General features: G+C 44.7%; 1 protein-coding gene across 1 annotated transcript in view; it reads left to right on the top strand.

The window, feature by feature from the left end:
- Positions 1–12,015, top strand: part of CLIP4 (CAP-Gly domain containing linker protein family member 4) — a 69,510-nt gene that overhangs the window by 43,214 nt on the left and 14,281 nt on the right. Inside the window, exons 10-13 of the mRNA XM_056129882.1 lie at positions 1,264–1,356; positions 2,184–2,327; positions 6,665–6,796; positions 9,028–9,151. Of these exons, the coding sequence (XP_055985857.1) occupies positions 1,264–1,356; positions 2,184–2,327; positions 6,665–6,796; positions 9,028–9,151 (493 nt within the window). The remainder of the gene's footprint in view (positions 1–1,263; positions 1,357–2,183; positions 2,328–6,664; positions 6,797–9,027; positions 9,152–12,015) is intronic.

Genomic DNA, 12,015 nt, shown 5'->3' with positions numbered 1-12,015 from the left:
ATCACCCTCTGAGATCTTACTGTGCCCTTCCTCTCCAGTATTCCTCCACACCCTCAGAGAACTTTTTATTGCAAACTATTCATCCTTCTCTGTCTCCAAGATTAAAAGAAAAATTCTATCTTCTATTCTTGTGTATTTCCCTTTGGTTTGGGGGCCACAGCTGGCGATGCTCAGGGCTTACTCCTGGTTCTGCACTCCGGGTGCCGGGGATTGAACCTGAGTGGGCCGTGTACGAGACAGGTGCCCTACCCATTGTTGTTCTGGCGCCGTATCCTTCATTCTTTCTGACCAGAACAAATCTGACCTGCTCAGCAAGACCCATCTTGCACGTGAACTTGCTAACGAGGCATTAATTTATATCGTAGCCACAACTCCTATCTCCTCCTCCCAGGCTAGTGCTCATATTAAAAAACGTCCTCATGTCTTTATTATTTATGTTGATGTCAGCCACACTGCATCCAGAAAGTTCTCATTTAGGACTTGGATGACACCTTGTTCATGACTGTGATGCCGAGTGCCAAGCTCAGCTCTTCACCCCAGGTGCTTTCCTGAGAGAGTAGATATGAAAGGAATGTGTGACGGAACTTAACATGGGGTGTGTGTGGTCTGTTGGGTCCTCTGAAAAGAAAGGTTCTTACAGGTGAGGCAGGTTTAATAAGAGTTATTTATTCGCAGAGACTGTTCTTTGGTAAGTGCGTTGGGCTGGTGGGAGGGGAGTAGTCAGCTACAGAAAGCAGTGGAGAGCTCACAATTCCTGACTATCGACCCTCTTTTAAGTGAGTCGTTGCTATAATGACTTGCAGGATCATTTACCCCACACTAGGGAGATTGTATCGGCTGTTTGCTGTTCTCCCGTTTTCCTGAGGGTGCAGTCAGATCTCAGGTCGATGAATTTCCTGTACCTGCTTGCCTCCTGTTCCAACTCTGTGATGCGTCAGCATCAGAGATTCAGATAACTGGTTTCTCGAGGCCTTCTACTATGTAGAATTCCTTAGCAGATTGTTACGTAGGTTTAAAAGATGATTTGTGATACTTGGGGAAATTGGGATTTCTTTCAGATGGGCTGGCAATGAAAACTTCTTTTTTCCCTTTGACTAATGAAATCTCTGTCCTCTGTGAATTTGCTGCCCACTTTGTTTTCAGGAGTGAGCAAGATTTAGGTAATGAAGGATACCTGTACTTTCAAAGGCAGATACAGAGTTATGCTTAACATTAGACACAATTCTTCCTTGCTGAAAGAGCCTTGTTTGTATATCCTCCTAGGATTAGTGACATCAAAGAAAGATAGCGCCGCCTCGGAATCCACACTTCCGTTGCCTCCTGGTGAAGAATCGAAAACTATAACGGAGAAAGATGGTAATAGTCTCTATGGCTTCTGTTCTCACAACTTAATGTATCAATGAAATGTGAATAATGTAGAAAGATGGCTTATGTGAGCTTTTAAGTTGTAAAATTGTTAAGGGAAAAATCATTAGACTGAAAACTACCCTTGAAAGTCATGTAAGCAGATAATAAAATCTGTGCATGGCATTTTGTATGAAACCCTGTACTGTGATCCTTATGTACACTCAAATTAGCAGACTGATGGTGAGCATGAAAAGAGGGACCAAAAGGAAGACACATCGCAACTAGGGCTATATAAAAAATATTCCAAGTTGCCCCTCACTGCTTTCACTGTCAATCATTGGATGGTTAGAGAGAGCATGAATAGAAAATTCAACAGTATTCTCGCTTGCAGTGTTCTCAGTTAACTGAAACATCTCAGTATCAAGCTATTGTTTTCTTATAACATGTTGGCAATGATTTTTGCATAAGTCTGGTGGGATTCTACTAATCATCTCAAGTGACAGAGGAGAGGGCACATGTAGGCAGTTGATGATGTCTGTGCAGAAGACCGTCAGTGGACTGTGGGAGTTTTAGAAATATGTTCGCTGGGGTTGTAAAATCGCGCTGGTACCAGTGTTGGTATGTTGGGATAAAGTCTGGTGTCTCGGTTTCAGATTTAAAAGAAAAAAAATTGGGCCATGCCCGGCAGTTCTTGAGGCCCCAGGCAGAGCATGTGAGACTGCCTGGGATTATCTCCTCTGAGTTTGAGAAAGTTAAGTGGGACTTTTCTGAAGGACTTAGCCAGCAAGGCGCCTGATTGGTCTGTTCTGCTCTTCTCCACAATTTGCCTGTTCTAGCCACCCTGCTTGGATCCCTCAGCAGCTCCTCGTCCCTGTCTTCTCTGGAACACAAACAGAGCCACCCCAAGAAACCGAATGCAAGTGGCAATGACAAGAAGACAATGAGCAAAAGCTCTTCCACTTCTTCTAGAGCCAGTGCTGGTATCTATGGCTTTTTCAACCTGGCTTTCTTGGTGGTTTTTATCTTGGTTTGTTTGTAAGTAGATTTGCTCTTTTTAAATGTGTAGAAGGACACCCCCCCCATTTACTTCAGTTGTACTGAAGTACTTGCACTCCCCCCCGCTCCCCTTGCCCCCCATCTTTATAAGTTGGTGTAAGGTAACACCCCGCACCCCCGCCCCGTATCTCTGCCCTGTTCAGCGTTCACAGCCCTTCCATTGTGTGGGTGACCTCCTCTTACCCAGTGTCTAATGCCTCCCCCGCCACCTCTAAGGTTCATTTTAGAAACAATAAGGTTAAGTCTTCTCTATGATTGACACTTATAATATAAAGCTAGTAGTAGTGATGTATGGGCTGGAGCAATAGCACAGTGGTAGGGCATTTGCCCTGCATGCAGCCAGCCCGGCCGAGCCAGGTTCGATTCCTCTGCCCCTCTCGGAGAGCCCGGCAAGCTACTGAGAGTATCTTGCCTGCACGGCAAAGCCTAGCAAGCTACCTGTGATGTATTCAGTATGCCAAACACAGTAAACAACAAGTCTCAAAAATGGAGACATTACTGGGCCCGCTCGAGCAAATCCATGAACAATGGGAGGACAGTGACAGTTACAGTAGTGATGTGTATTATATACTTGATTCTTTCAGGTACTCGTCAAGATATTGTACAGGCCTTATTTAATCTCAGAATAACCCCCTGAGCAGGTGCTCTCTTCACCCTGGGGCTGCAGGAGATCTACCCCCGTCGTGGGCCACAGCACAGTCTAACTTCCTAAAGTTGGGGTTTAGCTTGAGTTTCATGGGTGCTGCCTCTTCCCTTTGCGCTCCAGGTACCTCCGTCGGTCCCTGGACTGTGGAGCCTCCTGAGAAGAGTTTTTCCATCCTTTTGCTCCGACCCAGGGCCCGTGCACAGTTTCAGGACCGCTCCAGTGGCACCTGCTGTGAGGTCTCTTCCTTGTGCCGCTCCCGTTGGACTTGACATTTATTGTCATTTCATTTGACCTAAGAAATGGCTCCCTGTTGTTTCTCTATCAAGCAGGGGAATTTATGCCTCTTGATGTCATCTGCATTATTTGAATTGGCAGGTGATTCCTTTCCTTCTCTCCTTTATTGCTTTTTCTTTTCAGTTTTTTGGGCACGCCCAGCAGTGATCGGGGCTTACTCCTGGCTCTGTCCTCAGGGATCAGTCCTAGTGGGGCTTGTGGGGGACCACATGGGATCCTGGAGATTGAACCCGGGGTGGCCGCATGTAAGGCAAGCACCCCGCCCATAATGCTGTTACTCTGGGATTACTTTTTCCATCACCTCCCCGCCCCCAAGTTACTGTTTGCAACTTGAGGAGAAGAGTTTCTATGCTTTTCTTTTCTTTTTTTTTTATTTTCTATTTAAAATTTTAAAAAAATTAATTGAATCACTGAGATAGTTACAAAACTTTTGTGGTCAGGTTTTAGTATGCAATGTTCCAACACTTATCCTGCCAACAATGTACATTTCCCACCACCAATATTCCCTGTATCCCTCCTACCACTCCTTGCCCTGCCTACCACACACACACGCACACACACACGCACGCACGCGCGCGTGTGCAGACACCCAAGCTGCCTCTGTGTTCAGACAGTTATCTTCCAATCATCGTTGTAATGGTTCCTTCAAGGAGAAGAGTTTCAAGATTCTCCTAGGTATCTTGTCAGTGACGACTTCTGGTCCAGCTTTCGTACGGGCTGTGACTCCTGCGGTATATCTTTCTATCTATTCAGTCACATGGAAGGCTGGAGAAAGCCCGTGATCAGACTTGAGTTGAAGCGTACCTGGGCTGAGTGGGTGGCAGTTTGCCTCTGAACCTGTGCTTCAGGCTTGTCCAGGAAGAGAAAGAGCCTCTTTCAGCAGAGATTGTTCCCAGTAGACATTATAGCAAAGACCAGGTTCTTTCTCTGTTGCCTTAAAATCTCATATGAGGCCACAATTGTATTGAGAAAACATTCACGCCAGTGTTCTTTTCTCTCTTTAAAAAACTTCACTGAGTCAGAAGAAACAGTTCCTCATTCACACAGTTGGCATGATAAGCTTGTAGTTGGCACCCAAAGGTTGAGGCATGAGGAGTTCTGCCAGAAATGGTTTCCCCAGAGTGTGTATTTCCTGTGTGGTTCCCCTGCCCATGGCTCCCAGTGTCTCCATGTCTCCCCACTGCTGTGTGATGACCCAGGTGACTGTTATCCTCTCACAAACACTCCAGGCTCCCTTCTTGGGAACTGAGCTTCGATGTGACCTTGTAAAATATATACGCAACTGTGGGGATGCCCTTGTTTACTCTTTACTAGGAATAGGTTCGTCTGCCTGCATATTAAAACTGTTTATTGGTGAGAGGAATGAGTACACGTAATAGGAAAGAGAAAGAGGGTGGAAAGGTGAGGGGGAGGGAATGGGAGGTACATGTGAGAAAATGAATGTCTGGAGTGCCAGAGATATTTCTTATTTATTTATTTTTTATTTTTTGGATCACACCCAGCGATGCACAGGGGTTACTCCTGGCTCTGCACTCAGGAATTACTCCTGGCAGTGCTCAAGGGACTCTATGGGATTCTGGGAATTGAACCTAAGTTCAGTTGCGTGCAAGGTAAACGCCCTACCTGCTGTACTATTGCTCCAGCCCCTCCAGAGACATTTTTTTTTAAAAAAAATTATTAGTGAGACACCATGAGGTACAGTTGTAGACTTACAAATTTTTGTGCTTGGGTTTCAATTATACAGTGATCAAATACCCATCCCTCCACCAGTGCCCATTTCCCACCACCATGGATCCCAGTATCCCTCCCACCCCCCATTCCCCCATCCCACCTTGCCTCTGTGGCAGGGCATTCCCTATTGTTCTCTCCCCTCCAGAGACATTTTTTTAATGACAGATGCTTTGCTGGTTTGAGTAGATAGTCTACACTTTTGAGAGACATGTATTGAAGGCAGCCAGGCACAGAGAGAGCACTGCAGTGGGGCATTAGGATAAAGAGCAAAAGAGAAAAAAAAGCAGAAAGGATGGTGTGGGGAATGAGAGAGGCAGAGAGGAGCCTCCCTGGGTCCTGCTGTGACCTTGCTGTGACTGTCCACTGTCGCCGACAGCATGGGGACAGACGGTCAGCAGATCTGGTCACAGGATCTGCATTTTAATCTTGGTGTGTCACCCACCAATTGTGAATACCAGGTCTTACCTGGAAACTGTGTTCTAAATACCTTGTGAGCCATGACGAGCCCCAGAGAAGAGTTAACACAAAGGAGACGGTGCTTTACCCCGAGTCCCCACGACCTGTCCCTGCTGCCTTCCATGTCACTGTGTGTGTCACCGGGGGCTCTCTCCCTTTGACCCTACGCTATGGGTTGCAACTGTTTAGTGGTTACTGGTTGTGGGGGTAGGAGAAGGGCACAAAGGTGGCAACAGCTATAGGGTTCCCAACACACAACAACCACAAGTCAACCCAAATTCAACCATTCATGAGTCTGAGGTGTTTCAGGCAACACCCGCCCATGTGGAATTTCTCAAGCAAATCAAAGGGGGTCACAAATAGGAGAAGATGAAGAAGTCCTGTGTAGGGTTCTCTGGGTCTTCCCAGGAAACAGCTCTTCAGATCTGCTTAGGGACTGATGGGAGAGGCTCTGGGTCCAACGGAACCCCTTTCTAGAAAGTATTTCTTTAGGACCTGTGAGCATTTCAGAGTCTAGGTTTAAATCAGAGTGAGCGGGGAATGGGTTTGTTCGTCATTAGGGAACCAGGTTGAGGTCTTTGGAATCTTATAGCACTATTGCCTTCCAAACCCACTCTAACCTGTGTCATTCATACTGCATCCCATGAACTACCATCACCCTAGTCTGTTCAGAGACCAAGGGACTGGTCTGTGCCCAAATCCAACTTTCTACCATGTGTTTTTGTGAATAAAGTTACACTGAAGTTGGCCTCGCTTCTCTTCTGTGACAAGCAGGTGAGTTTGGTGGCTTTCAGAGCCGGAACTATTCACGACCTCCCTCTTATTGGCCTCTCTGGAGTACCCCGAGGCAAGCCTGAAGAGCTTGTCCCAGGACCCTGTCACCTTAGTTCCCACAGCAATGACAATTTGCTCAGGAAACCCTTCCAGATTCGGTTTGAGTCACCTTATGTCCCCTGTGAGAAATCTCTGTAGATGAATAAGTAGAGAAATCAACTAACGAGACTGAATACAGAATGGCTCTTTTTGGCTAATGCACGTTTTTTTGAGTTTCTGTTTTCCCCATTTTCCCCCTCTCTTCTTTTCCTCTCCTCCCCCTCATCTCCCTTTCCCACTTCCCTTCCACCAACCCCACAGGTTTGAATTCCTCAGCAACATGTATAGCAAATACCGCCCGCAGTGGGGAACTGCGCCTTGGAGATAGAGTCTTGGTGGTAGGCCAGAGAGTCGGGACCATTAAGTTCTTCGGAACAACAAACTTTGCTCCAGGTAACCCATCTCTATGTTCTCTGCTCAGTTCACACCCTACACTATGAAAGGTTTTGAATTTAGTCACAAATTAAACAGAATCCTAGGGAACTCCTGATGAACAGTTCTTGTGGGTGAAGTTCTGTGGTTCAGGGCTGCCAGTGGTGATGAAAATGCAGCGTAGTTGATTTTAGTTGGGTTGACTGTGGTTGGAAAACGTTTCTCATCAGCTGTGTTTTAATAATCTGATGTTAAAAGTCAGTCACCCTCACTGTGACTCCCAAGAGTGCTTAAATCATAGGGTTTACCATTCTGGATTAGATGCTTGTTAAGGCTGATCTTTAAAATGAGTAAACAACTAGTTGACTGTTCATAGCTTCTAGTAGAGTGGCCGGGAGAGAACAGCGAGTAAAAGTAAAGGAAGAAAGAAAAACTTTCAAAGGAAAAGAAAAGCTTTCGTATCACCCAGGGGGCTTAAAGGCACTTATATGTGCATTTATACGTTCGTTCTAGTCTAGACTTACTATTGGGTGTTCCAGAGACAAAGATGATCTTTCACGGGCACTGGCAGTGACTGTCATTTCTAGAAGCCAGTCGACTGGAACCGTCTTTGTATATTTTAAATAGCAATATGCTATTTTGACACAGGGTGGCATTGTAGCTTTTTAGGAAAACGTTCCCTGGCACATCGATTGTTAAAAGTGTGTAGCATTCTGTAAAGGATTGGGATGAGACTTGGCCCTGTTTGCATGCTGAGAAACTGGATTGCCCTGAGCTGGACGGTAAGCACGCCTGTCCTTTATACTGCTGGTGCAAATATCTGTGCCCAGAGGCCATGCTGAATTAAGAGAGCACTGTGGAGTGTGGACCCCTCTCTTCTTGTTTCTTTTTTTTTTTTTAACACCACCTTATGATTGTAAGTATGGATGATTTATGAGATCAAGCCAGCCAGTAGACTCGTGATGGGTTGTTTTACAGTCTCTATCTCTCCTAGGTCTCCAAGTGTAACTGAGGTCAGTGTGGATGTTATCAATACTCTCAAATAAAACTGTTTACATCCTAAGGGTGGAGATTCTTTTTCACAAACACTTTCTTTGAGTTTCCTCCAATGCCAAAAGACTGGGAAGGCTTGACTCTTTGGATATCGTATCATTTCAGATGGAGTTTTAGCTTTTAGATTCCCAATGTAAGTAAAGCAAATAGAAGATTTGCGAAGGAATAAGTAGATATAACAAAGCCACAAACTTTTCTGTTGACTCCCTTTTGCCCTTTCAGAAAGCAGCAGAAAATCTTTCTTGAAACATTAAAATTCAGATGACTCAGGGCTAGGGAGCCGTGGTGACAACTAGGCTTTTTATAGACGATAAGACCAAGACCTGAGAGAGGTCATGTTTGGCCACTTTTGTGCTTTGATCAGGGCCACTGTAACAGAACATCACCATCTGGATCTGCACTGCTCCACCGCCAGCTAACTAAACGCGCTCAACACTTCACATAGTGTCTTCCTGCTGAGGGTCGTAGTTTTTCAGGTGCATTTATGGTACAAGGATAGCCAGTTATATGGTGTATTAAAGTGAGAAAATGTGAACAGTATCTAAGATAGCAAGGCCGAAGGAAGCCTTTTAGGAAGTTCTTCTCATTAGCTAACCTAAGTCTTTTCATATAGGTTCAAAATTTAAAAATTTTCTCTTCATCCTGGATGCAGAATAAAAAAAAAAACCCATGGCAAAGACGAGTCTGCATAGAATCCAGTCCTGTTTTCCCCAATTGTTCTGGTTTTAATTACTTAAGAAGTATCTGTGGTGTTCTAATACTGGGAGAGTAAAGTGGAAAGAGTGCATTATCTATTTTATGATTCAGATGTCTCAGTATGTATGATTTTCTGCTTTTGCTTTTAAGAGTTATATTACCGAGTCAAGGACCACTCTGACTCGCCATTGCTTTTAGATATATTTTGATCATACGCTACTTGCAGAATAGCTAATCCTTGCCAAATTTGTGTTTGCGCATTTCATCCTCCTCCCTTAATGTACTACCCTGCAATTATGCCTGTGAAATGTTTTTCCCATTCACTTTTCAAAATTTATTTTATAATTTTATCATTTGAAAGCTTAATGATTGTGATGATTATCCATCATTTTGGTCATTTGCAGAAAATGTGCAGCCCCCCCTTAGACTTGGAGTATGTATAATAACATGACAATTTTGAATAAAGTGCTGATGCTTTTCACAATCCAGTTTCCTTGTTCTAGGTTATTGGTATGGTATAGAGCTCGAAAAACCCCACGGCAAGAATGACGGCTCTGTTGGAGGTGTCCAGTATTTTAGTTGTTCTCCAAGATATGGAATATTTGCTCCCCCCTCCAGGGTGCAAAGGTAAGAAAAATGAAATCTGTGTTTATTCTTAGGAACTCTGTGTCAGTTGCACTGGTCTGTGGAGCCCTGAATTTACGTCAAAGACAGGCGCTGACTCCATCCCATCTTCCATAAAGGGGTTAACCAGCCACCTTCTTTAGAGAGAGGCCTGGGGAAAAGTGAAATCTGCTTTTCCAAGGATTTGCAATTTTTAAAAACCTCCTTTATTCCTCATTTGCAAACCCTATGAGTATGTGTAGGCTATTAGAAGTGGCATTTGCAGCTAAGAACAGTGAGAGCAGCTAGCTTAATCTGTCATGCAAACAAAAGTGAAAATGCTCTCTGATTGCTTCAGTCACATCCTAACTACATTAAATTTCCTGCCAGCAGGCACCCCATTCATTCTCCTACAAACCTAATGGGACCAAAATGGCTTTTTCCTTGGATTTCTTTAGTTTTCAAAAATAGACAAGCAGTAGATCTTTGGGGGGGAACTGTGGCTTCGTGGATTTATATGTAATATACCTCCTTGGTATTTCTCCTGAGTGGCACACTTTTGGAACAGCTCACCGTGGCCTTAAAAACTTAAGTTGAGCAGAAACAAGAACTCTCAAAATTCCTGGGACCACTCTGTGACATGATTCATGCTCTGAAAGGAGTTGACTTGTGCCTTCTGGCAGAGCACATTAAAAAAATAAAAATATAGCATAAAGAAAGAACATAGGCGATATAATCCTTTTCATGAAGCTGGATCTAGTTGTGATCTTTCATGATCTAGGATGACAGCCTGGGAGACATTTTTTTTTTTATAATTTATTTCTTTATTGAATCACTGTGGGAAAAGTTACAGAGCTTTCGGGTTTAAGTCTCAGTCATGTAAATATCAAACACATTTCCCTTTACCAATACTTATATTTAACCGTGAACCCCAATAGAACCCCACCTCCCACCCCTCCCAATTCCTGTGAGGCAGATGAGTTCTAGTTAATACTCTATCTACTTTGACTAGATACATTGTTTCGATAGAAGATGCACCATTATTGTTTAGAGTTTACAACCCCCCCCCCCCCCCCATCAGACGTGCTGAAACAGCGTTGTGAAATGATTTGCTTTCTACAACTTGGTTTAAGAATAAAATGATGTCACGCGGCCGCTATTGCGGCCGCGCTTTTGGATTTCTGCTATTTTACTTATTAACCCTGGAAGTATTTCTATTAAAAGTTAGGTAGTTAAGAGATTGGTTTCTGTGCTCTGGAGTCGTGGCCGTGCCGGAGAGCCGCTCGTGGGGGGCAGCTGGCGACCTCGGTCGGGCGTGAAGGACGGCCCATTACGCCCCCTCTTCCCATGAGGTCCCTGCCGCCCCCACCCCCGGCTCAAACCTGCTGTCCACAAGGCTCCCGTGCAGCCGCCATCCAGCCTGGGAGACTTTTAAAAGTTTTTTCCAGCTAGACTAAGTGGCTAACCCCTGATCAATTTGAACATTTTTGATATTTAAATACTTTTATGTCTACTGTACTTTTATAATTGAACTACATACAATGTTTTGTGTTCATGTTTTTTTTTCCCATGATGTCACTTGATTTAATTCTTCTTAGTGTGATAATAAGCCTCTAACATACAGTGCTCTGGGGTTTATAAGGTGTTTTCAATTAACTGTTGTTTCATTGGTTCTCTTGAGTGTTTGCCCAGAGAAGCTGGAAAATAACTCTTCCTACTACTTATTTATTTATTTTTTATTAGTGAAACACCATGAGTTACAGTTGTTGACCTTCCAAGTTTTTGTGCTTGGGTTTCAGTTATACAATGATCAAGTCCCCATTCCTCCACAAGTGCCCATTTCCCACCACCACGGATCCCAGTATCCCTCCCACTTCCCATCCCCCCAACCCATCCTGCCTCTGTGGCAGGGCATTCCCTTTTGTTCTCTCTCTCCTTTTGGGTGCTGAGGTTTGCAAAAGAGGCATTGAGTGGCAATCATGTTCAGTCCATAGTCTCCTTTCAGCATGCATCTCCCATCCTGGGAGGATCCTCCCAACACCCTTTACTTGGCGCTCCCTTCTCTGTCTGAGCTGCCCTTTCCCCTAGCACGTGCGGCTGGCCTTCAAGTCATGGAGTGAACCTCCTGGTACTTATCTTGACTATTCTTGGGTATTAGTCTCCTATTTTGTTACTTTATGTTCCCCAGATGAATGCGATCTTTCTATGTCTGTCCCTCTCTTTCTGACTCATTTCATGATACTTTCCATGTAGTACCACTTGTATGTGAATTTCTTGACTTCATCTTTTCTAACAGCTGCATAGTACTCCATTGTATCGATGTCTTCCTACTATTTATTAAGCAGCTGATAAGTGAATGGCTCTGCTCAGTGCTCTTTTGACCCATTTCTCTTCAATACCACTGGAGTCCAGCAGGATGGACTGGACCCCGCTCATTCTCCTTTTGCTGTGGAAGTAAAGCATTAGAGAAAAGTTGTGCAGCTGGTACAGGGAAGGAAAAGCTTCATTCTCTACCCCCTTAGGGGCCAGGAGTGTGGGGGTTTGTGAATCAACAACCGAAGATTAACAGAAGAAAAAAAAATCTAGAAACATACCTGGTTTTAAAGGCCAGGGAGGTTATCACAGGAAGAGGGGAACAGGTAGAGAAGAGATGAGAGGAGGTGGGAGGGAGCTGGGGGAAGACTTCTGGGAAGACCAGTGCTTCTCACAGGAGGGCAATGGGTCCTCAGGAAATGGGTAGGAGTGGACTCAGTCACTCCTGAGATGGACTCTCCTGTCTCGCGTCTCAGGACCACTGCTGTGTGCTGGCCCCTGGGGAGGGGATTGTGTGGCCACTGAGTCCTTTTGGGTGGCCGGTTTGAGTCCGATATGGGCCCTCAGAGCCACTT

This window comes from Sorex fumeus, unplaced genomic scaffold (assembly GCF_029834395.1).
Source record: "Sorex fumeus unplaced genomic scaffold, SorFum_2.1 ptg000006l, whole genome shotgun sequence".
Classification (NCBI taxonomy): domain Eukaryota; kingdom Metazoa; phylum Chordata; class Mammalia; order Eulipotyphla; family Soricidae; genus Sorex; species Sorex fumeus.
Note: the sequence above shows the minus strand (reverse complement) of the source record. Positions and strands in the feature narration are given on the sequence as shown.